Source organism: Xiphophorus couchianus, chromosome 11 (assembly GCF_001444195.1).
Source record: "Xiphophorus couchianus chromosome 11, X_couchianus-1.0, whole genome shotgun sequence".
NCBI lineage: Eukaryota > Metazoa > Chordata > Actinopteri > Cyprinodontiformes > Poeciliidae > Xiphophorus > Xiphophorus couchianus.
In genome coordinates, this window is record NC_040238.1 from 6,275,406 (window position 1) to 6,301,609 (window position 26,204).

The following is a 26,204-nucleotide window of genomic DNA, read 5'->3' on the forward strand; positions in this document are numbered from 1 at the left end:
TTTTCACCCATAGAGGTCACCATTTTTTCACCTGTGCAATGCATGCTGGGTTGACGACCTGGTTGGTTCTGTTCTGTACTGGAAGGTACAGAGTAAACACAGGAAGGCTAACTTTAACAGAGTTATTGTTTATCATATTACGTTAGACTGGTAATTTTAGATAATGCCACACTGTGTCACTGTTGGATGAAATTTTAAAAAAAAAACTGTTTTTAAATGTAAAATAAATTTCAAAAATAAAATCTACTGTTACAACTAATCAGGGATCCCTTTAAGTGTTTCTAGTAAATTACAGAAGATGCTAACACTTCTGTATCTACCGTGTCTCAAGCTGTAACAAGTCATCACTTAAAAAGGGTTAGCAAAAAATTACCTTAGATTCATGAGGGAAAATGAAAAATATGACCAACAATAATTACACAAAATTTGAAATAACCATCAAAAGTGGAGATGGAAGTTTAAGATGACCCATAGTTAACGTATTTATTCAACAATGTTGTGTAATGATATAATGTTGCAATTGACCTGGATTCTCTATAGTTTTCTACACACTCAGCAGTTTAATGTTGCTAAATAAGTTGGAACAGTTCTGTTCTCACCAGGTGAGAAGTTGGTTTTATCTGCGGTGTCAGATCTGGTAGCATGTGTCCATCTCCAAATTTTTCTGAATCAGGACAAAAGTGGAGTTTAGAAACTGAAATATTATTCACCATAGTTTTTCGAAGGTCAGTATTTAATAAAGAGCAAGATTTATTTTGGAAATTTCAAATAAAATTTTTTTTAACGTCTTCTGTTGTAGTAAACTAAGATTTTTCCTATTTTCTCCAAGAGTCTTCAAAAATGCCATAATTGGGTGGAACTATGAGTGAATCAGTGGTCTGCTAGGGGTTTTAACTGTCTGTTGTTTTGTTCAGCTTTAGTCTTCATCACTGTCCATGTCTAACGGGTCAAAGTTTGGATCGTCTTCATCCAAATCCAAGTCCTCAATGTCCTGGAATAGGGACTCGTCCACTTCAACGTTGTTTCCAGCTGAGAAGAACAAACAAGACTTTAGAAGAAGGTAGTGAACAAATCACTGTTCAAGATGCATCCCACCCAAGGCCCTGTGATTCCAAACAGTTTAGCTTTAACTGTGAAAACGAAAGGCCAAACATTGTTATTGTGGAATAGAGAAAAAAAAAGGACATTAATGTAACGATTGGCCAGCACTGTTTAAAGAGAAGCAGAAGCACCCTGCTCTGGTAAGAGTTGGCTCTTGTGTCAGATCCTCGCATCATAGAGATGTTACATAGAAGAATCTAAACAAACTCCAACTCCCAGTAGTCTTGGTTTCCAGTGAGTGGTTCCCAACTGAAGGTAGTAAAAACAAGTCTGGTACTCTGGCAAGTCCGCTTCAAACACAAGACACATTTAAGTTAATCTAGCTGGAGTTATCACTTGAAACTGATTGAAATTATGAGAAAAATCCCTCCAATTTGAGAAAAAAGGGTTTTTTTAATATAATATTAAACAACAGGATCTGTTTATTGTAGAGCATTACTTACCATCTTCTAGGAACTGAATGTCCGATGTGTCAAGGTTATGATCTCTCTCAAACAGCTGTTTACCTAAAGAGGAAAAAATAACACTTTATTTTGCAAGCAGCTTCCAAGGCTTTGACATAACAGTGAAACTGATTTACCAGTGAGTCTGGGTTTTCCAGCCTGCTCCTCCTCTTTCTGTTTTTTTCGTCTGAACTCAGCCATCTCCAGCTCAAACTTGGCTTTCCATGCCAGGAAGTTTTCAATTGTTACAACTGTACCCTGGAACTTCACCTGCCAAACACAAGCATCCTTCACTGAGTACTTGTCCATACATACTACCTTCATCTCCTTAACAAATCTAAGGGAATCTGAGCATATCACCTAAGCCTCTACACAAATGAGGACATAGAAGAGGCAAACCCATCAAAAGTCAAAATGGACTTCAGACAGACTTCCAATTACCTTTTCTGCTTCCTCTGCCTCCTTTTCTTTCCGGAGTTTTTCCTCTTCTCGTCTGTTTTTCATTGCATCCACAATTTCATTAAGTTTCTCCTGAACAGCTGTCACCAGGGTGAAGATCATCACCATACCCAGGTTTTCTTCAGCCTGCATGATTATCACATACACATGTTGGTAATAGAAAATAAACAGCATAAAACAAGTGGCTTCAGTTTACGGAGTTACATTTGGTTCTTGAACAAGAGCCACCGCTAATTTAGAGCCAGGTTGTGCACAGAGCAAAAATCTTTTCTAAGTGATCTGTTCTCTCCTTTAAGTGCAAATAAAAATTGGAAAAATGTAATGAATATGTTTTCAGTTAGTGTGGGACTATTGTAAGACCAAAAAGCCCACCCACTGCCCCAGGTGCTGCCCTTTGCCTTTGCAGAGCTCTATAAAGCATCAAAAAAGATTATATAATTTTTAACTTTTAAACTCTGGCAATTGAGCAGCTGATCAAAAGTTTAAGACCATTAAGCCCCAAACAAAACATTTGCAACAAGGAATCAGTGGTGAGTAGCCTAAAATTTTCTTCTGCTTTATGCAAGTGTTTTGATTGGGGTGGTTGGAAACTTATTCCATGGAGCAATCCCCTACAAATTTTTATTGGATTCAAATTAGCATCCAAAAATGAAATATTATGAAATAATGTTGTGAACTGCAGTTTTGTCATGTTCAACATGACTCTAAATATGGCCATTTGCTGCAGTTTACCACAGTGATCATTGCAGTACTGATGAGCCTCAGCAGAGAGGGATGCCCACCAGAACATTTCCACACTGCCTGCTGCAGCTTGATGCCACAGCACAAAATAAAGCTCTACTGTTTCATTAAAGGAAGAAAAAAAAAAAAAAACATATCTTGTGAGCGGCTTGGTGACATGACAGAGGACCATAACTGCATGGACTCAACTCATTAAATGTTTGTGCCAATATGTGTTCCAATTCACATTCAATGTTTTTTTGACCAAACTTTACTGCATGCCTCAACAGCTCCTAAAACCATTGATATTTGAGTGATGGGCTTCCACAAGGCAGTGCCAAGACTAAATATGGCTCTTTGGTCAGTTTATATTGAGTGTATGGAAATATCCTAAAGCAGGGGTGTCAAACTCTAGTCCTTGAGGGACACTATCCTGCAGTTTTTAGATGTGCCACAGGTACAAAACACTGGAATGAAATGACTTAATGACCTCCTCCTTGTGTAGATCAGTTCTACAGAACCTTAATGACCTAATTATTCTGTTCAGGTGTGGTGCAGCAGAGGCACATCTAAAGGTTGCAGGACAGCGGCCCTCCAAGACTGGAGTTTGAGACCTGTGTCCTAAAGTCTGCTGAGAACACTTTCCCCAGAAAAAAAGTTCAGAAATAATGAACAAAGCAGAAGAAATTAAACACTATTTATTCTCAGATAAATGAACACACCTGCTGCTTCAACAGGGTGAGAATGTTCTCCAGGTCGCCATCTTCCAGATTTTCTTGAGAGTAGATCTCCCACAGTGGAGGCTCATCTGGATATTCTGCTACATATGTAAACTTTAAAGTTGCCTCCACAGCTGGAATGAGAAAAGAAAGTTAAATGAGAATAATTCATTCTCATTGAATTGAGACCATCTTTATTCGGTAACTTCAAACCATACATTAACTCAGATAAATCATTGTCATTATAGAAGGTGTCAAAAATAAGGAAATGTCAGAATATAACACATTTATAAATTGAATATACTCACTTTCCCCGTTTTCTCCTGCATCTGACGTAACGGTAATAGTGAAACTGGTGGGTTCTTCTGACAGCACTGCAAGCCCACATGAATAACAGATCATTTCTGCAAACTTGCATTAGAACACCAGGATCACTAGTGCACTATTGTCCAGACAGTTTTCCATGGCTGTCACTGTAGCAGCCCATTTAAACTATACAACTATTCCTGCTTTTCATGGTAAAACCAAACTCCTACAAGACTATTAGTTTATCCCGGATTTAAACTAGTCTGTTTTAGCTATAAAAGCCGTTGTGAGCATGCTGGATGTGGCCAAAGGCCACAGCACTTACTGTCTCGTTAGCTTTCATTGACTAGAAGTCATCACAACTATCACACAAAATGAAGCAGTTCCAACCCAGTCAGATAAATAAGGCTTACTGCGATGCTAGCTGTAAGCTAGTTACTATTTTAAATCAACTCAAACCTGTAAAGGAGTCGGGATAGATTGATTCTATGGCTTCAAGTTCATTCCTTTGCTCCTCGACGTAATCTGTCATTTTTAATCTCAGGGGGGTTATCTGGATTTTGATAAAATCATTCCAACACTGAAACTTTTGGCAACGTAGTGCTCGGCGTGTGCTATCGGTCCCATCCGCTCATAAGACGATCGATGATGTCGGAGATTAAAATTTCTGTCTGACTCAGACTCAGAGATGTACTTGAGGGTCCGGGTCCATACGGGCCTTACGGTTATCTGTTTTGCAGACCACTAAATCGATCTCAGATTTAGTGATGCAAATACGGAAACCGACAGCGGCCACCCCTGTTATATTTTTAAAACTTTATTGACAAAAATGTTCAGCACAAGTCAGATCCCAGATAAATTAAAATACAAATTAATTTTTTCAACTAACGGAGTAATTAAAATGAAATTTTTATTAAAATGAACAAACCTCATGAAAGACCACGTGGTGCCAAGGCATAAAAGGCCCTTGGCAACAGTAACTAAAGCACATGAAGTGGTTAGGGTTAAGGCTTTAAAGAAAGAAAGAAAGAAAGAAAGCAAGCATTTCCATTGACACACTAAGTGCATCTGAAGAGCTATGCGGCTAAATAATCCTAAGACTGAAATAAGCAAAGCGTCTGGTTCAGAAATTTTAAATTTAATTTATCTATAAAATATACAAGAACTGTCATGATTCCAGCCCTTCAGCTCTGCCTTGGCTGTGCTGATTGCTCATTGCCCTCACCTGCACTGAGCTGGGCCCTACTTAAACAGCTGCTGGTCACCAGCTCAGTGCGAGATCGTCTGTTGCCACTGTCACAGCTTTCAAGCCTTGTCTCATGTTTCAAAGCGTTTTCTGGTTTCTGATCCTGCCTGTTTTTGACCACAGAGTTTTGCCTAATCCTTCTGCTGTTGAAAGTCCTGTTGCTGAACCCTGCCTGTTTCTGACCCTGCCTCCTGGATTTTCACTGCCTGAGACCCTCCCGTGCATGACCCTGGACCGTTTCACGACTCAGCCTCTGGTTGGTGGATTTTGTCCCTGTCGTCTGTTTGTCCCCTGAGACCTCCACAGATCTCCCCTTGTCATTCACCCTCCCCTACCCCGGCTGGACTCCTGACCCCTGTGGATTCCTCATCCCTGACCCACTAGTGTGACCACACTACACCATTTACTTTAGTAATAAAACTTTTTGGTTAACCATCCTCTTGTTGTGACTGCGTTTTGGGTTCTGGCTGATTCTGCTTTTACCATTACAAGAACATAAATAATCAAATGAGGAAATTCTCCCAAGATAGCACACGACAGTAATTCAGCGTTGAATTATAGTCAGAATGGTTGATTTTTGGTTGAGGTCGACAGCTGATGGTGTATCAACAATCAAAAAATCATCCAATTCTAGCCAAGTAACCAATGTTGAAAATGTGTCATTGAATCAATGTTGTTTTCTGGTCGAACTCTATTGATTGAAGTCCATCCATCCATTTTCTGTACACCCTTGTCCCCAGAGGGGTCAGGAGATGCTGCTGCCTCTCCAGTTACATTCCTGGCGAGAGGCCAGGTCACCTGGACAGGTCACCAGTCTGTCACAGGGCAACATAGAGACAGACAGGACAAACAACCATGCTCTTACACACACACTCAAACCTAGGGAGAATTTACAGAGACCAATTAACCTGACAGTCGTGTTTTTGGACTGTGGGAGGAAGCCGGAGAACCCAACATGCACAGGGAGAACATGCAAACTCTGTGTAGAAAGACCCTGGGCTGGGAATCAAACCCAGGACCTTCTTGCTGCAAGGCAATAAACATTGGCATTGATTGAAATGCCAATGTATAATCCAGTTTTTTCAACTCTGGTCCTCCAAGCACACTGCCCTGCAAGTTTTAGATATTTCCCTAATTCAGCACATGATTTTAATTGATGGCTGATTGACAGGGTTTTGCTTAATTGAAAACATGCAGGTCAGCTTGCCTTGAGGACCAGTGTCTAATCAATTTTGAATCCAAGTATGCTGTTAGTTGCACCCCTCCTCATCTCCCTTTACTTCCCCTCAAACCTTCCTCACTTTTCTTTCAAAGACAGCATTTGGATGTGACGGTGAGCACGTGCACTCAGCTTCTTCGGACGACCAACGCGATGTCTTTTTCTGAGTGGACCCTATTCTTATTTTTTAGAATGATCTTGGCCACTGTGCTGCAGCTAAGTTTGGTCATCTTCATGTAGCACAACAATTTGTCTTTTAAGATACTCAGAGAGTTCTTTGCCATGAGGTGCCGTGTTGGACCTTCAGTAAGAGAGTATGAGAGCTACACTACAAAATCCAACACACCTGCTCCCTATTCAGACCTTAGAACTAATAACACTAACTAGTCACATGACATTTTGGAGGGAAAATGACAAGCAGTCCTCAGTTTGGTCATTTAGGGGTATAGTCTCTTAGGGCTGTACTCACTTTTGTTGCTGGTGGTTTAGAGATTAATGACTGTATATAGAGTTATTTTCAGGGAAGAATAAATTTGCACTGTTATACACTGCTCAAAAAAATAAAGGGAACACTCAAATAACACATCCTAGATCTGAATGAAAGAAATATTCTCATTGAATACTTTGTTCTGTACAAAGTTGAATGTGCTGACAACAAAATCACACAAAAATCATCAATGGAAATCAAATTTATTAACCAATTGAGGCCTGGATTTGGAGCCACACACAAAATTAAAGTGAAATAACACTACACGCTGATCCAACTTTAATGTAATGTCCTTAAAACAAGTCAAAATGAGGCTCTGTATTATGTGTGACCTCCACGTGCCTGTATGTGTGGCCTCCACGTGCCTGCATGCTACAATGCCTACAATTGTAGGCATTGTAGCATGCCTACAATGCCTGGGCATGCTCCTGATGAGGTGGCGGATGGTCTCCTGAGGGATCTCCTCCCAGACCTGGACTAAAGCATCCGCCAACTCCTGGACAGTCTGTGGTGCAACGTGACGTTGGTGGATGGAGCGAGACATGATGTCCCAGATGTGCTCAATCGGATTCAGGTCTGGGGAACGGGCTGGCCAGTCCATAGCTTCAATGCCTTCATCTTGCAGGAACTGCTGACACACTCCAGCCACATGAGGTCTAGCATTGTCCTGCATTAGGAGGATCCCAGGGCCAACCGCACCAGCATATGGTCTCACAAGGGGTCTGAGGATCTCATCTCGGTACCTAATGGCAGTCAGGCTACCTCTGGTGAGCACATGGAGGGCTGTGCGGCCCTCCAAAGAAATGCCACCCCACACCATTACTGACCCACCGCCAAACCGGTCATGCTGAAGGATGTTGCAGGCAGCAGACCGCTCTCCACGGCATCTCCAGACTCTGTCACGTCTGTCACATGTGCTCAGTGTGAACCTGCTTTCATCTGTGAAGAGCACAAGGCGCCAGTGGCGAATTTGCCAATCCTGGTGTTCTCTGGCAAATGCCAAGCGTCCTGCACGGTGTTGGGCTGTGAGCACAACCCCCATCTGTGGACGTCGGGCCCTCATACCATCCTCATGGAGTCGGTTTCTAACCGTTTGTGCAGACACATGCACATTTGTGGCCTGCTGGAGGTCATTTTGCAGGGCTCTGGCAGTGCTCCTCCTGTTCCTTCTTGCACAAAGGCGGAGGTAGCGGTCCTGCTGCTGGGTTGTTGCCCTCCTACGGCCTCCTCCACGTCTCCTGGTGTACTGGCCTGTCTCCTGGTAGCGCCTCCAACCTCTGGACACTACGCTGACAGACACAACAAACCTTCTTACCACAGCTCGCATTGATGTGCCATCCTGGATGAGCTGCACTACCTGAGCCACTTGTGTGGGTTGTGGAGTCCGTCTCATGCTACCACGAGTGTGAAAGCACCACCAACATTCAAAACTGATCAAAACATCAGCCAGACAGCATAGGTACTGAGAAGTGGTCTGTGGTCCCAACTGCAGAACCACTCCTTTATTGAGTGTGTCTTGCTAATAGCCAATAATTTCCACCTGTTGTCTATTCCATTTGCACAACAGCAGGTGAAATTGATTGTCAATCAGTGTTGCTTCCTAAGTGGACAGTTTGATTTCACAGAAGTTTGATTTACTTGGAGTTATATTGTGTTGTTTAAGTGTTCCCTTTATTTTTTTGAGCAGTGTATAAGGTGTACACAGACAACTTTTCATTGTGTCAAAGTGGCATTTATCAGTGTTGTCCTATAAAAAGATATACTCAAAATATCTGCAGAAATGCGAGGGGTGTACTTTTGTGATACACTGTATATATCGACTAACATTAAGTTAAATATTCATGAATATTCCTTGGCATGTCCTTATTAATGTAACTGAGTGTATAAATGGACTGTACAGTTTGTGTGTATGTTCTCAGACCTATAACCAGTACACTATTTAATAGTTCAATGTGTTTCAAATGTTTATCATCTTTCTAACCGGCGCCTTCCTCACTCTTATTTTTGTGTTTTTCAGCTGCTGCTCAGCAGTTTGACCCAACGCAGACTGACAAAGACTGCAGCAAAACTGTAAAGAAGTGGCTTTGTTATGTACCAGAGTGGGAGGAAGGCATCAAGGAACCAAAGTGGCACCAACCAGAGTCAAACTTGGGTTACCCCAACACATACTGTTTGTCTGGTTCATACAGTAAAAGGTTTATCCTCATGGACGCTGTTCTTCCTGTTGTTCTGACAGTTACAAATGTTTAAATATCGGTCCCTCTTTTCTTATATAATATGTAATATTAATGCCATGTTGTCATTTTTAAGTTTGTGTACACACATTTTTGGAAATATGTTAATGTAAGATAATTTTGAATGACATATACCCATAATACCCATCATCTGCCAATAAAATAGTGGTATGTTATGAGGAAGACCTATCAGACCAAAAAATTAACATAAATTGTTAGCTTTCATTCAATATAAAATCAACACAAATATGCATGCAGTTCCACATTTTAATGATGGTTGAATCAACATTGATATAGTGTCAGTTATGTTGAAGCCCTAATGTTGGTTCAACATGCAAGTCACCGACCACTTTCAATTCCATTTCAATGTCAGGCTTCAACATGGATTCAGTGTCTCTGCCTGATGTTGTTTCAGTGTTGTTTCACTCATATTGTGCTATCTGGGTCGGTTTTAATATTGGTCAGATGTGAATGTAAAACCAAAATTTACTTTTTAGAGTGCGGCTTAAAAGCGGCATTAAGTTATTTCTATTTCAGGGCACAACAGCCATCGTCAAACTAAATCTCTTAGAAAAAAAACATTGCTAACTGAAAATATTATTTTAAAGTGTCTCTTCAGTGATATAGAACAAGAAAAAAGTTATAGTCATTTTCCTCAAAAGTCTTTAATAAAGTCCGCAAATAACTGTTTGAGCATCATTTAGATAAAACTTTATTCTGTCCAGAGGCGACAGAAATTCTTCTTTAAAAGGGACTGTGTTGTAGACACACCGGACAGCACCACTCAGTCTTGGAAAATAGTTAGATGAATTTTTAGCCACCCCTGCCCTCTTTAAAAAAATGTGTAGGAGGAGCAACAGCAGCGCTGCAGAACGACCCAGGCTCCCTCAGAGCCATCTGAAGTGAGCAGCTTCAGCACAAACAAAAAAAAAATAAAACCTTTTTGCTTTAGGTAAGTAAATACCTAGAGCAAAATACATTAACACATTTTATTTACTCCCACTTTTCAATAGGATAAAACACATTAACAGTAAAAATCAGGCCGCAGTTTGTTAATTTCATTATTTTGGTTGAATCTTGATAAACTGCCTTGCTACGCCTTGGAAATCAAAACTAGCAAAACTAGGTAAAACGCTTTAATAGACTTAAACTTTTCTGTCAAAGGTTGCAAATATTTCAATCTCATTTAGATCTCTAACTCTTAAGTTAATGAAAAGAATTTGAAGCAGGAGGGAGGGGCTAAGCATTGCTAGTGGCTGACAGCTCTGTGTGTTGGAGCTGAGAGCAGAAGAGAGAGAGCAGAGCAGCTGATGGTTGATAGAAAAACAGAAGGATATGCCTTCATTTCTTACCATTTTCAGTGTAGCACCTTTAAAATCATAAAATAAAATCTGAATAATCTTCTAGAAAATTCCTCATGTTTGAACATTAAGTTTAAGTTATGATGCTTCCCAGATATTTGTTACTCTTTCCTACTTCTAGGTTCTCAGACATCTAGGTCATGGCAAAAACAAACAGGGTTTAAAAGTACAGAAACTTAACAATTTATCATTTAAATAACTCATAGTTTGAATCAAGACACTGCAACAAATCAATGTTTATGAAGAATGTTTTATTAAAACTTGTTTTTATTTGGTCTTAAAGTTTTGTTGAAGGTGTTGTGGCAGAGATTAGATCAGTAGCACTGACCACAGGAATCTATGAATGCAAACCAAATCCAGATCTAAACACTTACATTTTTATTTGACTTCTGTGAGTCTCAACAGTTCATAATTAGGAAAACAACACCCATGTTTGATGTGCATGCCACTAACTAGTCATTATTGGGCATGCAGATTGAACACATTAAGACCTTTCAAGAGATATGGAACTAATAAGGGACATCATTTAATAGATAATAATACTAATGTGACCATTACATACATTTTAGCCATGCCATTTCAACCAGGATAATTACCAGTTATTCATTATATTCTATGCAGTGCTGATAAGCTTCTACCTGCACATTTTATGTTACAATTCGTTGTAATTTGCCAATCCTTCCCCAAAATTGCACTTAAGAAATCTCCTTGTTTATTTTGCCTCATTTAATGAAATGGAATTTCCTTCCTTGGTTATTGCAGAAAGGACAATTGATTTTTTTTATAAATACAGGAGAACTTTATGGAGGCTCCCAGAGGGAAGAACTGAAGGGTAATGTGACTGACCTTCAGTGATCTGAGAAGCTTTCTTGACCACAGACAGAGACCCAAGACTCAAGGGCACCCCACCCTCCAGAAAAAGCCAGATAGAGCCAAGGGGCCCAGGCCCCGCCAACCAGCCATCGAGAGTGAGCCAACAGACACCTGAGCACCCAGCCCAGGATGCACCCGGTGGGGCCACCAGCCACTGGCAGCAAGTATGAGTCTAAGGCTATGTTCACAATGCAGCCTGAAGTGACACAAATGTGATTTTCTGCCCGTATGCGACCTGTATTTGATCTTTTCATCACAGTTAGAACACAGATAAGATTTTTACAAATGTGACTGAGGTCACTTGGATATGTGGTCCTGAATCCAATCCATATCTGATCTTTACAAATGTGACGCGTGTCTGTATGGTCAGGTCACATTGATACTTGACAAATGTGTCCTGATGTGCGCCAGCAGGAAGAAAAACAGCAACCATGGTGATTAAGTTGTTAATGAGCTGGCTCCTGTTGGTCAACAGCTTTAGAATGCAAGATACTCTCCAGCCTTACCATCCATGTTTACTTCCACAAACACTGAGCACGATTGATACATGTGACATTATTGCATCCTGTACTGCACATGAGAGGCACCTTTAGGTTGTTTGCAGTTTACATAAGGAGATCACATACAAATTGCATAAATTTGGAAATATGAACAACCACGCAATAAAATTCAGATTTGAACAAAAATCAGAATTGAGCATTAAAGCCTGCAGTATAATGTAGCAAAAGTCTTGACTTGACAGAGGAATGGGCACACAGAGACACAAATATTCCCACCCTTATACGTACACGCCCACACACACACAACCAACACAAAAACACACAAGAATGGACAGAGGCTGTCTCAATGCCAATATGATCCAACGAAAGAGTTCATACTGACAGTATTTTCATTTTACTAGGTCTTGATGATAGTTTTCTTACATAGAATAGTAAGAACCATGTGAACCGTGTGGGGCTCTCTTGTTCCAAAATGTTCCACACTCCCCATCTGTGACAGCTTACAAAAAGACACACTGATGCAATTATAACCAGCATTGAGGAGTGTGACATTTGATAGCCTTAGGTAACTGGAGACACACATGGAGACACATCTCAATATCAGGTATGAACTGAAATTTTGTTTGCTGGCTACAAAGCTCAGAAAGTAGACTTAAACCCACGACTGACGTTAAGAGTTCCAGGAAATGAGAATGTTTGTGGTGATGACATTTAGACATACGGGGTGGAAGTGAAACTGCAACGTTCATTTCAGCTGTCTCTCTCTGTCACCCAACAGCTACCAATGGATAGGTTTAAGACGATTCTGAATATTGCCAGCAAGCAGACCAACCTTGGTTTTGGGTTGGTTGCTCTGTTGACAGCTGGAGGCGAGCAGATCTTCTCCTCGGTGGCATTCAAATGTCCCTGCAACGAGCTGAACTTCCTGTATGGCTTGGTCTTCCTGTTGGTTCCAGCACTAGCTTTGCTGCTGCTAGGTTATATTCTCAGCAAAAAGATGTGGATATTGTTTACAGGTCTTTGGCACAACAGGGCAAAGTTGTGTTATTGGAAAAACCTGGCCACCACTTGTACAGCTTTCTTACAAATCAGTTCCACAGCCCTGGTGGCACCGTCCAGCTGGTTAGCTGTTGCTCTGCTTAATGGTAACTATTATGAGTGTGCAATGACTGGAACCAATTTGAGTGTTTACAACCAGTATTTGTGCAAAGATATGAATTTTGAGTTGGACTGTGGAAAGAAGCTTCACATGCTTCCTTGTGATAAACGTAATGAGGAGGTTCTGCGTACATTAAGATCTCAGTCTCAGGTAAGCAGTTTTCTGATGTGATCCCACTCTAACATTTATAACAAGTCTTTAGTCATCACAGCATTAAAGACTTCAGCATTCTTAATTTGTTAACTTGGTACTGAGCAGTACAGCAAATCTTTGTCAGGAAACACTGCAAATATTTGTTAGACTATCAAATAATTAATGATTTGTGTCAAATCAGAATTTGCAGCTATTTTAGGATGAAGAAATCTGGAATTTAAATATTGTTAGTTAAAATTATTCTCCCCACAAGACCTACATTTGTTTTTGTATAAATATAACCTTTAGCTGTGTTGATTTGACGACATGTTTACACTGCAGACTATTTAGTGTCTTTATAGATGGATGGATAATCAGAGGAGGGTAGTATCTGGCTGAGAAACCTTAAAAAAACAAAAAGAAAAAACCTCTAGAAGTAGTTTTAAAGGGGCAGAATTATGTTTCTAGACACATAGTATCATTTTATAGCATAATCAAGTAACTATGTCACCTTCAGCTGTCATAAAAATGCTGAATATATCAAATATGACTTTAAAGAAATTTTACTTCCTGATTTGATAGGATTCTGTACTCTTTAAAAACTCCTGCTCTTTCTGAAACTGTGTCTTCAGGAAGTCATCACAACATGACTCCTCTATTAACCTTTTAACAACACTATTACCAGCGTTGCACTGAGAAGTAAGTGGTATGAGATCAGCAGATGTGCAGTTCCACCAGGTGTTTGGCTAGTCTGAAGGAGCAGAGCAGGGAGCCATGAGGGAGGTTCTGCTCTGTGAGGTAGAAGCTTGGAAACTGAAGGTGATGGTAGACATTATGCACAGCTGAATGGCTGCCATGTGAGATGAAAGAATTTCTCAAACATGCAAGAAAGAATCAAACACTTCAGGTATGTTTTTGACTAGAGAATGAGATTACAACACAATGTAAAGCTAAAAAAATTGCTTTTACTTGATACTGCTCCTTTAAAATCCAATACTTAATTTAATTTGATGTAGGTGTATATGATAGGGACAGACACGCATCGACATAGTCAAATAGAACAGATCAATAGTCCCATGTTTGCATCACAGTGCTTATAGCTAAAGCTAATTCACAGCACTTGTCCCTGTGGGCTTTTAAAGAGTACATCTAAAAAGTAGTAGAAAATGAAATAATTATCATTTAAAATAATGCAACATGATGTTGACAACTGTAGTGGTTTTACAGTTTTACAATAAAACTGTAAGCTGTGCTCTTTCTCCTGACTGCAATCAGCGAGCAGAGATTTCAAGCAGGGCACAGTTTTATAGGAGAGGTTCACTCCATTCACATAGCAGTATGAGAATCTACTTGGTTACAGAACAGACAGCAGAATAGACAGCAAGCACACGTGTCTTCTTTCACTAGAAGGCAGGAGAGATAAAGAAACAACCCAATGACTTCACTGTAATGTTAAGAAACTAAACTTTTTCATGAGCTCATGCATCACCCAAGAATCTTAATACTGCTATGCAATGATTCAGCTAATAATCATAAGTAACCTTAAAATGTTCCCACTACACAACACATACACAGTCATGCATATAAAACAGTGAAACATAAAAACATTAAGAGTGGATACAGTTCTGTTTCTGACATAAGCAAAGTTCTGTTTGTTTTTTGAACATATTAAAACTGGTTACAGACTTTAAATTGGCAGGAAGTGAATTCCAAACTACAGATCCTCTCACAGTCAGAGCATTTTGAGCAAAAGTGTTTCTATGGAATGGAACCTTATAATATCCATGTAAAGCTGCTCTGGTAGATCTGCTGCTGCTCAGCAATTTCTGTATACAATCACTTAATGGGTTAGGCACAACTCTGTTTAAACATTTCAAAATTAGTTTTAAAAGGTTATGACTTACAAAAGTAGGAAAGTCCAGAATGCCAGATTTAGACATCTGATTGGCTTTTAATATAAAACCTTTCAGGCCTGATTATAGAGACTTTCTAATGGTTTGAGTTTGGCTGGCTCCATAGGACAGATGTGAGAGGATCATGGAGTTTCTATTTCTACTTGAGTGATACTATTTTGAGCTATCACTACTCTGACTTGAACTCAGTTTCTGGATGCTCTACCTACCTCTAATTACATCACTGGATGAAGAACAATGATATTTTAGTTCAAAATACATCAGACACACAGAAAAACACTTTTCAAGTTGGTATTAAAAGAGGAGCTTTTTGTTTTGACCCAAGCTTTATTGTTCTGAAGATAGTTTACATCTGCTTACCTTGCTGTGCCTTTTGGGAACAAACAGCTGATATTGTCAGTAGATGTACTTTGCAGTGTTTTAACATAAATACATTAAGTATTGGTTTCAGTAGGTGGTTTATGTTATGACAAATTTTGCAATGTTGTTACTGATGTTTACTCATTAACTTATTATTAAAAATACCAGAATTTTCACAAAGCTTAATGAAATTTTTGTCTGCCTATCACTTTGAACGGCTTTGTTGCCGAAATGTGCTATAAAAATAAACTTCATTTGATAATTGATTGATTGATTCATTCATTCATTGATAATATACCAGCTCCTAAACAATTGACGTTGAAACCTGCATATGTTCCAGATTATGTTCAAATTAGCCCATTCCTTCTTTTATGTGTAATTTGGTGCTTTTTTGCAGTAGACTGTAGTCTTAAATACTAATGGTAAATGGTCATAGTAATAAATAATCTTTTTCTGTTCTCACAACAGATTCTAGGTTGGCTTGTCATCACCTTCATCATGTTGTCCAGTTTACTGATCATCTGCCTGGCTCGCTGCAACTCCCCCATCAGCTATCAGCAACTCAAGTTCTGGAGGGCATATGCTCAGGAGGAAAGTGAGCTCATGGATTTATACACCAATAAACACGCTAAAGATCTTGCTGAGAGAAACCTAAAGAGCTTTTTCAATCAGATGGAACCTGCAAACATCACCACTCCCTCCAACAAAGACTGGGAGAAAATTTCCTTATTATATAAGTTTAGCACCAAAGATCACTTCTACAGCACTTTGCATCGATATGTGGAGACAAACCAGGAGGGTGATGGGATTAGGATGGTTTCAGTAAGATCAAATGAGTCGACTGACAACCCTGCTGTTCTCCATTTTGTGGATGGTGGAATGGTTTCAATGTGAAAAGAATTGAAATTGATAGAAGAATAGACTATATTTCTAAACATGATATAAGTGAATTTTCTTAAATTTAGAAGTAGGTGTGTATGTTTGTGATGCTCATGGCGGCTGTAAGGAGTCATGTTTTGAAGAATTTTGGTTTGTTTTTCAGTTTTGTTATATTTTGTCTCAATTTTGTGTTCTTGTGGACTTATGTTCGGAATTTCTACTTACTTTTGAATTTGATCATGTTTTTGCTATTGTTTCACATATTTTTATGTTTTTCTGGTAATTCTGTTAGGCAACCAATTGGTTAATTTCTCACCTCCAGTTCTCTCACCACTGTGAACACCAGAAATCATTCCCCTGTCTTACATCTAGTAATCACTGTCCCTGTGAATATCCTCCCTGTTTTTCCCCCTTATTGCCAGATCTGTGAATGTTTCCTACGCCCTTATGTCTTTGGATTACAATGCATGTGTTAATTATTCTCTGTAATTTTGGAGGTTTTCTTCGTCATTAAAGACTCATTTATTTCCACTCTGTTTGACTGGGTTTTTGTATGCTTTTTTGGGGGGTGATCTGGCAAAGTAACAGTATCAATGTTTAAATTGTATTATTATATTTATGAATGTTGCTTGACAGTAATTGGAAACTAGATTCTGCTTCATCTGAGTTCATCCAACAGTCCTGACCAACAGGAATATATACAAAAATTGTTTGATACTGACAATGGTTTTTATCCATCCATCCATCCATCCATCCATCTTCTTCCGCTTATCCGAGGTCGGGTCGCGGGGGTAGCAGCTTCAGAAGGGAGGCCCAGACTTCCCTCTCCCCAGCCACTTCTTCCAGCTCCTCCGGGGGAATCCCGAGGCGTTCCCAGGCCAGCCGAGAGACATAGTCCCTCCAGCGTGTCCTGGGTCTTCCCCGGGGCCTCCTCCCGGTGGGACGTGCCCGGAACACCTCACCAGGGAGGCGTCCAGGAGGCATCCTGACCAGATGCCCAAGCCACCTCAACTGGCTCCTCTCGATGTGAAGGAGCAGCGGCTCTACTCTGAGTCCCTCCCGGATGACTGAGCTTCTCACCCTATCTCTAAGGGAGAGCCCAGCCACCCTACGGAGAAAACCCATTTCGGCCGCTTGTATCCGCGATCTCGTTCTTTCGGTCATGACCCAAAGCTCATGACCATAGATGAGGGTGGGAACGTAGATCGACCGGTAAATCGAGAGCTTCGCTTTTTGGCTCAGCTCTCTCTTCACCACGACGGACCGGCACAGCGCCCGCTTGACGGCAGAAGCTGCGCCAATCCGCCTGTCGATCTCCCGCTCCCTTCTTCCCCCATTCGTGAACAAGATCCCGAGATACTTAAACTCCTCCACTTGGGGCAGGACACCCCCCCTGACCCGGAGAAGGCACTCTACCCTTTTCCGGCTCAAGACCATGGCCTCGGATTTGGAGGCACTGATCCCCATCCCGGCCGCTTCACACTCGGCTGCGAACCGATCCAGCGAGAGCTGCAGATCACGATCTGATGAACCCAAAAGGACCACATCGTCTGCGAAAAGCAGAGATGAGATCCTGAGGCCACCAAATCGGATCCCCTCAACACCTTGGCTGCGCCTAGAAATTCTGTCCATGAAAGTGATGAACAGAATCGGTGACAAAGGGCAGCCCTGGCGGAGTCCAACTCTCACCGGAAACGAGCCCGACTTACTGCCGGCAATGCGGACCAGACTCTGACACCGGTCATACAGGGACCTGACAGCCCGTATCAAAGGGCCCGGTACCCCATACTCCCGGAGAACCCCCCACAGGGCTCCCCGAGGGACACGGTCGAACGCCTTCTCCAAGTCCACAAAACACATGTAGACTGGTTGGGCGAACTCCCATGCACCCTCCAGGACCCTGCTGAGGGTGTAGAGCTGGTCCAGTGTTCCACGACCAGGACGAAAACCACACTGCTCTTCCTGAATCCGAGGTTCGACTATCCGACGGACCCTCCTCTCCAGGACCCCTGAATAGACCTTGCCAGGGAGGCTTAAGAGTGTGACCCCTCTATAATTGGAGCACACCCTCCGGTCCCCCTTTTTGAACAGGGGGACCACCACCCCAGTCTGCCAATCCAGGGGAACTGCCCCCGATGTCCATGCAATATTGCAGAGTCGCGTCAAGCAACACAACCCTACAACATCCAGAGCCTTAAGGAACTCCGGGCGGATCTCATCCACCCCCGGGGCCTTGCCACCGAGGAGCTTTTTAACCACCTCGGCGACCTCGCCCCCAGAGATTGGAGAGCCCAACCCAGAGTCCCCAGGCTCCGCTTCCTCAGTGGAAGGCATGTTGGTGGGATTGAGGAGGTCTTCGAAGTACTCTGCCCACCGGCCCACAACGTCCCGAGTAGAGGTCAGCAGCACACCATCCCCACTATAAACAGTGTTGGTGCTGCACCACTTCCCCCCCTGAGACGCCGGATGGTGGACCAGAATCGCCTCGAAGCCGTGCGGAAGTCTTTCTCCATGGCCTCTCCAAACTCCTCCCACACCCGAGTTTTTGCCTCAGCAACCGCCCGAGCCGCATGCCGCTTCGCCCGCCGGTACCCATCAGCTGCTTCCGGAGTCCCACAGGCCAAAAAGGCTCGATAGGACTCCTTCTTCAACCTGACGGCATCCCTCACCGAAGGTGTCCACCAACGGGTTCGAGGGTTGCCGCCGCGACAGGCACCGACAACCTTGCGGCCACAGCTCCGATCGGCCGCCTCGACAATGGAGGCACGGAACACGGTCCACTCAGACTCCATGTCCCCCACCTCCCCCGGGACGTGTTCGAAGTTTTGCCGGAGATGGGAGTTAAAGCTCCGTCTCACAGGGGATTCCGCCAGACGTTCCCAGCAGACCCTCACAACACGTTTGGGCCTGCCAGGTCTGACCGGCTTTCGCCCCCACCACCGGAGCCAACTCACCACCAGGTAGTGGTCAGTGGACAGCTCCGCACCTCTCTTCACCCGAGTGTCCAAGACATACGGCCGCAGATCCGATGAAACGATGACAAAGTCGATCATCGAACTGCGGCCTAGGGTGTCCTGGTGCCAAGTGCACATATGGACACCCTTATGCTTGAACATGGTGTTCGTTATGGACAATCCATGGCGAGCACAGAAGTCCAGCAACAGAACACCGCTCGAGTTCAGGTCGGGTGGGCCGTTCCTCCCAACCACGCCCCTCCAGGTCTCACTGTCGTTGCCCACGTGAGCGTTGAAGTCCCCCAGCAGAACAAGGGAGTCCCCAGGAGGAGCACTCTCCAGTACCCCCTCTAAGGACTCCAAAAAGGGTGGGTAATCTGAACTGTCGTTCGGCCCGTAAGCACAAACGACAGTCAGAACCCGTCCCCCCACCCGTAGGCGGAGGGATCCTACCCTCTCGTTCACCGGGGTAAACCCCAACGTACAGGCGCCGAGATGGGGAGCAATGGTTTTTATCAAAACAAAATTATATATCTTACAATATAGATTAAGAGCCTAAATATGTTCTGTAAACAAGTACACAAAACTGGTTTTGCAGGAGGGGAGCTTGAGAAATAAAAACTAAGCATCCAAGCATCTACGTTAAGACAGAAAAGCTAATGTACAGATAGCACGATTATTCAGTCCTTGGTTATTAAAAGCTTTATATGTAAGAATTTTGAATTGCATTGCAGGTGTAACAGGGAATTAAGAAGTAAATAAGTAGGTGGTGAAATGGCATTACTAGCTAGTTCTTTCAGCAATCTTACTGTCTGTTTTAGAATGAGTTCATAAAGACCATGATCAGTGATGCCAGTAATTCATTCCTTAGTGACACGTTACTCTAATATGACCACTTTTTTTATATATATATGAGGACTAATCTAGTCCATTTCTATTTATAAACCAGTAATGAGATTAAATTAGGTATCCAAATCACTGTGTGTTGCTTTTTTTGTCATTTTTCTTTGTAAAGAGAAATATTGGCTACCTTCTTGCATCACGGTGAGTCACAACAAGTCATGTTCTCAGCATGAGAACAACTCACATGTAATTCAACAACACAAATGTAAACAATGGAGTGAGAAGAGAAATGCATGTTTTCTAGTTGAAAATGTCAACATAAAGCTGTATGCTCTGTGCTGGTGCCAAAAGCTTTTCTAGTTTCAAAAACGCTAGGTTAAATTTAAAGTTTCACAGTATGGTATGGTCAGACATACAGAGGAAGTTTCATCAGGTGGTGAAAAGCAGTGAGCTGCGACTAATGCAGGAAGCCTCTACTGTCCACAAACGCTGGTCACTGCCTTTCTGTGCAACTACACTCCAAAGAAGTTTCACATTCTCTCCTTTTCTTGGATTATTCCTTGGATTATAACAGAACAGAATGAGAAGTTGTAAATGATGACACTGATTTTCTGTGCTGTTTTAGAATTTTTACTCTGCCTGTGGTTTTATGAATGGCAGCAGAGGAAGTGAATGAAGCCGTTCAGTCTGTGTTGGCCATGCCTCCAAATACTGAATTAAAGTTAGCAGCCATCTGGTTTGGATTGATACTTTTCTTTTTGCAGTGCAGGTAATTTATGGTAAGCCATTTACCATACTGGGACATTGCATACATCACAGACAAACGATTTTACTCAACTGGATAAAATTGATTTGTTTCTCAATGGAGAGCCCATGCCTTCTGTACAAAGCAAATAGAGGTGGCGGCGAGGTTTAGGCATTTGTGGATAAAAACTGTCGACACAGCTTTTGTTTTTAATTTAAGGCAACGATCACCTCCTAGAGCCTTCCTCAGTTTTGCTCGCACAAATGACTCAAAGTGTTCTGGCGAGAAATGCTCAAATAGGTCCTTCAGAAGTTGTGTTCAGCTCTCATCCACTGAGCTTTTTTTCATGTGGGAAGTGATCCAGATTCACTTTTTAAAAAATAATAGTCTAAAATTGACAAAGTGTAATGTTTGCTGTTCCCAAAGTAACTGGTTATCGTGTTATGCTTTCATCATCTGAAACATTTTCAACTGCCTTGTTTAATCCCGCCCACTATCGTCCTCAGCCAGGACTTTCTTAATTATTTTAGGTTGCTTTTCATCACAGACAAAATCTTTAGACATTCCTTGTATTTAGATATTTAGATTAGACCCAGTTTGCCTGTGGTGCTCAGTGTTCAGTTTGTTGCTGCAGAGGATGATTTGGTTTTAAAAGAGGATGTATCTGTGTGATGGACTGCAGTCGAAATGCTCAGTCCTGTTTAACTGGAAGAGTAAACCACAAGGAGGATGTGAGCACTTCCCCCAATGCCTCTTGTTCTCTAAATGTGCTTCTGCTGCAAAGGCATGTTCTACATGTTTAGTCATGTCTTTGCAACAGAGTGAACCTCAATGTATATCCTCAATACATTGAGGGAATTTGTATCAAGAAATTACTAAGGTTATTCAAGAAAAGTTCTTCTTGTATTTTCATTTTCATTTGTTTGTCCTTGATGTTGGTTCTTCTGTCAGAAGTAAATGTAAGACATCACACACTAACAGTACTTATCCCAACATCGCAGCTGGAAAGGAAAACCTATAAAGAATAACTAACCCCAACAATTGTTATTTCTATTAGTTCAAGCACAGCAGACACTTCTTCTCAGGGCAGAAGAATTCAGTGTTGAAGTGAACAAAGGAGGAGCTTGACAACAGACCACCAAAGGGAGGGGCAAAACTGGTTTGGCAGATGAATTTCTGACAAACAACAGAGCAGGAAGTAGTTGATAGAGATTTGGTTAGACTTTTCTCTGGGATAGTTTTGGATAGCTCCTGGATACCAATACCATGGATAACTTCCAGACAGTACTGCGTTTCTTCATGAACCAAAAAACCACCATTGGTTACAGTTTTATGGCACTCCTAACTATAGGTGGGGAACGAGTTTTTTCCATGGTTTCATTTCAGTGTCCATGTAACCATGAGCAGAATTTCTCGTATGGGCTGACTTTTCTGCTTGGTCCAGCTGCTGTGCTTTTTGTTTTGGGTCTGTTCTTCAGCAGCAAGCTGTGGAGGCTCTACACTGGCTGCTGCCTTAACCCCATGAAGCTTTGTCCTCGAGGGAACTGCCTTGGCTGTTTCAGGGTCTTATTGAGCATTATTACTGGTGCTTGTGTGGCCCCTGTTATGTGGCTGTGCGTGGCCTTGCTCAATGGGACCTTTTATGAATGTGCCATCAGCGGTCTGGATGATAACCTGGTTGTGAATCTGTTTTGTAAAAACAAGACGTTGCCCGACAAATGTCGGGAGCAGCTGGCCCTGGTTCCCTGTGATAACTCTAAACTCTCCAGTGATGAACGGATGAAGCTGCTGCTGATGTTCAGGGCGCAGTCACAAGTAAGACACACCAATTCCATCTTTATGTACATTTAGAGGATTGCACTTAATTACCCCTAACCTCCTGTGCATCTGAAAGGGCTTTGTGAAGTCTGAAACTTATTACTCAAATTCTTTCATGGCTTTGAAATTTTGCAAAACAAATGTTGTGCAGCAGTCTAAATGACACTGTAGCTTTATGGGCAGGAGTGTTTTCTAGACAGAGAAGTTATTTTAATTGTAACATCTGCTTTTATTGTGGAAAGTGTAAGGTCCAGTAAAACAACTACGGAATGACTTCAAAAGCCTGTGAGTCAATGGAGATAGTGCTCAGAAAATGACAGATAACAATAAATAAATAAATAAAAACAAATTACTTATAATTTAACTCCAAATAACCCATCGATTCTGTCAGATGAGCTGGACACGCCCTGCTGTTAAGTGGAAACAGAGAAACATATATTACAATATTTATTTATCACAAACCCATGAGATTTATGGATGTACATGATGGAATTCGATAATGTCCTTTTTTTCAAGGCAGTAATAAAGCATAAAGTGAGTTAATAATGTTATATAGAATATTGGCACATAGTCATCAGCTGATCATTATTGGAAAATATGCATGTCACTAATTGACAGAATGTTTTGTTTTCATTACATCTGCAGATTTTGGGCTGGAGTTTCATAATTGTTGCTGCCATTGTAGGTCTTTTGGGCACTTGCTGCAAAAACTGCCGCTCCCAGGTCAGTTACCTGCAGCTTACGTTCTGGAAGCGTTATATTGAGAAAGAGAAGGAGCGCTTTGATGCCTTCACTGTGGACTATGCAACAAAGCTGGCTGAGAGAAACCTGCAGAGTTTTTTTGAGAACAAAGAACCTGATCCCATGCCATTTCCAAACCACAAGGCATGGGAGGAGATCTCTGCATACTACACTTTCTCCAGGAGTGAACAGTATTACAGTACTCTGCAGCGCTACGTAGAGCGGGCAGACAGGGATTTCACACCAGAAAATCGACCCGTTCTGGACATGGAGCATGGGATAGAAATGAGCTGAACAACAACCCACTGAAGAGAAAAACGAAGGTCTGCTAACAAAATGGATATTAAAAACACTCATACAATTTACTGATGGTATTTAACTAATACCATATTTGATCATTTTCCACAACCAGCTACAGACAACAACAAATAAACAGTAAGCATCACTGACTGTGTCTTGCTTGAGAGTCTAAATGGTCACATAACTTTATTTATATATATAAAAAAAGTCCCTAAGTTATTTTAAACAGTTTGGAGTTTTTTTACATTTAATTTCCACTGTAATTCTATAAAACCTTCTATGAAGCCTTTACATCAGGGGTCAATAACCTTTTTGAGACTGGGAGCTACTTCACCCATACAGAGTAACATGAAGGGCTACTTGTTTGATACACATACATTTTCTTGGCCCAGCCTTTGTAACATAATACATTTACATACATATGATTACATGCTGCCTGATCATATTAGTGTAATGGACTACTCACAATAGTTATCAGTAATAATTGACCATGGCAGCTTTGGTTAATTACTATTATGTGATCAGATGTTCTTAGTTCAGAGTTTTAACTTTGATTCCCTTTTGGAGCTTTTCTGTGTGAATCTAAATTGCCCACAAGTGACTGAGAGTTTGGATTTTTGCAGATGCAGCTGCAGCTGTACGGCTGGACGCACTGTGAGATTTTCTTTTAAATAAACAAAGAAAAGAACATGTATTGTATTTTTTTTATTATCCAACCCTCTTTACTATTAAAAACATTGTGGAGAGAAGAAAAAGATATTTTGTGCCAAACCATCTTGTATGGTGCACACATCAGTGTGAGTGTGTGGGGGCCAAAGGGCATGCCAAAGCCTAAATCTGATTGGTCAGTTTGCTTTTGTTTATTTCACGGCTTGGCGTTTTTCTGTAAGTTAAAAATGATGAGTGGGGCGTGCTGTGGTGGCGTAGGGGTTAGCGCGACCCATATTTGGAGGCCTTGAGTCCTCGACGCGGCCGTCACTGGTTTGACTCCCGGATCTTCCCCCCTCTCCTTCCCTGTTTCCTGTCAGCCTACTGTCATATAAGGGACACTAGAGCCCACAAAAGACCCCCTGGAGTGGTAAAAAAAAAAGATGAGTGGAGTTTGAATCTCCCGTAGTTCTAAGAGCTAGCCTGAGCTTTTTACAGTGTGCAGTTCTGGCGAGTCGCCAGTTTATTAGCTTTTTTTGTGGTTTCGCAAACTGAAAAGCTGGCGGGTCACCCGTTGGCTGACACCAGCCAACGACCCGTTGGCTGGTGTCATTTTTTTTTGTCGAAAAAAAAATGTCTGACAGATCGGAAGGTATGTACAAAACTATCACAGCACCTGACCTCCAAGAGCCAGGGGTGATTCTAGGATCTGACCTTTAGGGGGGCTGAGCCCCCAGCAGGGCTAAGACCCATGAAAAGATATTCGTTGGTGTGTTTTCTAAATCTAACTGCTTATTTACATACGTTGACAAACAAAATTAAGAGACATGTTGTCAGTAATTCACAGAACAAAAGAACAATGTTCATTTTTCTCAAACATATACCTATAAAGTGTAAAATCAGAGAAACTTTTAATTTTTTCCAGAGGTGTATAAACTCAGTTTGAAACAGAATCAGACCACATCATACCTGCCAACATCTGCTAACATTAATGAGACACAAGCAGCTGTGGAGTGGCACAGTCCTAGTGTGGAAATTAAAATAAAATCTACTCAAAACTATTCATTTCCAGTCATTTGAAGAACATTTTGCTAAATGCATAGATTAATAAACCTAAAACCAGTTTATTATAAAGGTAGAAGTTCAGGTTAATGACTATTGAAAATGACTCTTTAACCTGAACTTTATTTGAAAATCATACTTAGAAATTTTTATCTGAACGTAATGCGGCTGTTGGCCTTTTTTACAAGAATGAATGTCCATCTATGGAAAAGTATAAATTATGAGTCGGGGTTTTACTGTTTCTGTTCACAGTTCATGAAATTGGCCTGTTATAGTTTCAGGGCAAAACACCTTTTCTTCGCAAAGAAACAGCCTAACATTCTGCACTGTTCTTCAGTTTGACCTTATTTAAGTGACTCCAGAGAGATTTGGGAAATTAATTACAAAACAACACAACAGTCACTAATCAAACTTCACAAAAAAGACCAATAAGAGTAATTAACAAGGCTAAGGACCGGGATCAGACTAACCCATTATTTATCCAAATATTTTGCACATATACAACATTTTGTACAAAACTACAAAATACTCTTAAAATAAATAAAGCCAATGCTGTACACAATTTCATTCATAAATGTAAAAATAATTACAAATTAATTAAGTACTGCGTTGCCCATTGTAAAACAAAATCACTAAGCATAATATTTTACATTGCAAATTGCCATCTGAATAAAGGTGCTGATCAATCAATCAATCAAATCAATCAAATTTTATTTGTATAGCACATTTCAGCAGCAAGGCATTTCAAAGTGCTTTACATCATTACAAACACAGAATCACAATGCAATATAGAATCAATCATTAAGTCAAGTTACATCAATAAATTTGTAATTGATTACATTTCAAATACAATTCTAAACAGGTGGGTTTTCAGTTGAGATTTAAAAGAAGTCAGTGTTTCAGCTGTTTTACAGTTTTCTGGAAGTTTGTTCCAAATTTGTGGTGCATAGATGCTGAAAGCTGCTTCTCCTCGTTTGGTTCT

At 41.2% G+C, this 26,204-nt stretch overlaps 3 protein-coding genes across 5 annotated transcripts; 2 read left to right on the forward strand and 1 right to left on the reverse strand.

Annotated features, from left to right (window-relative positions):
• Positions 1-457: 457 nt before the first annotated feature.
• Positions 458-4,442, reverse strand: rwdd1 (RWD domain containing 1). Of its 2 annotated transcripts, none has more exons than XM_028031387.1 (7): positions 4,208-4,442; positions 3,751-3,846; positions 3,446-3,576; positions 1,986-2,129; positions 1,682-1,814; positions 1,545-1,607; positions 458-1,029 (listed from the first exon to the last, which is right to left on the reverse strand). In XM_028031387.1, the coding sequence occupies exons 1-7, from the start codon at positions 4,278-4,280 to the stop codon at positions 917-919; spliced, it is 753 nt and encodes a 250-aa protein (XP_027887188.1). In that variant the 5' UTR covers positions 4,281-4,442; the 3' UTR covers positions 458-916. The 2 variants fall into 2 exon arrangements, with proteins under 2 accessions (XP_027887188.1, XP_027887189.1); XM_028031388.1 differs by having other exon boundaries at positions 3,751-3,816; positions 4,208-4,431.
• Positions 4,443-11,970: 7,528 nt separating this feature from the next.
• Positions 11,971-16,647, forward strand: calhm6 (calcium homeostasis modulator family member 6). 2 transcript variants are annotated; one of them, XM_028030404.1, is made up of 3 exons: positions 11,971-12,272; positions 12,447-12,977; positions 15,701-16,647. In XM_028030404.1, exons 2-3 carry the CDS (start codon positions 12,453-12,455, stop codon positions 16,124-16,126), a joined length of 951 nt encoding a protein of 316 aa, XP_027886205.1. In that variant the 5' UTR covers positions 11,971-12,272; positions 12,447-12,452; the 3' UTR covers positions 16,127-16,647. The 2 variants fall into 2 exon arrangements, with proteins under 2 accessions (XP_027886205.1, XP_027886204.1); XM_028030403.1 differs by lacking the exon at positions 11,971-12,272 and having other exon boundaries at positions 12,302-12,977.
• Positions 16,648-21,828: 5,181 nt separating this feature from the next.
• Positions 21,829-24,202, forward strand: calhm5.1 (calcium homeostasis modulator family member 5, tandem duplicate 1). The gene is made up of 2 exons (XM_028030346.1): positions 21,829-22,468; positions 23,117-24,202. Exons 1-2 carry the CDS (start codon positions 21,920-21,922, stop codon positions 23,504-23,506), a joined length of 939 nt encoding a protein of 312 aa, XP_027886147.1. The 5' UTR covers positions 21,829-21,919; the 3' UTR covers positions 23,507-24,202.
• Positions 24,203-26,204: the final 2,002 nt, after the last annotated feature.

Excerpts from the sequence above, each read along its gene's own strand:
- rwdd1 (XM_028031387.1), bottom strand. The coding sequence starts at position 4,280 with ATGACAGATTACGTCGAGGAGCAAAGGAATGAACTTGAAGCCATAGAA. Across the intron at positions 1,815-1,985 it reads AGGCAGAGGAAGCAGAAAAG|GTGAAGTTCCAGGGTACAGT; the intron begins GTAATTGGAAGT and ends TGTGTTTGGCAG. Across the intron at positions 1,608-1,681 it reads TGGAAAACCCAGACTCACTG|GTAAACAGCTGTTTGAGAGA; the intron begins GTAAATCAGTTT and ends TTTCCTCTTTAG.
- calhm5.1 (XM_028030346.1), top strand. The coding sequence starts at position 21,920 with ATGGATAACTTCCAGACAGTACTGCGTTTCTTCATGAACCAAAAAACC. Across the intron at positions 22,469-23,116 it reads TGTTCAGGGCGCAGTCACAA|ATTTTGGGCTGGAGTTTCAT; the intron begins GTAAGACACACC and ends TTACATCTGCAG.
- calhm6 (XM_028030404.1), top strand. The coding sequence starts at position 12,453 with ATGGATAGGTTTAAGACGATTCTGAATATTGCCAGCAAGCAGACCAAC. Across the intron at positions 12,978-15,700 it reads CATTAAGATCTCAGTCTCAG|ATTCTAGGTTGGCTTGTCAT; the intron begins GTAAGCAGTTTT and ends TTCTCACAACAG.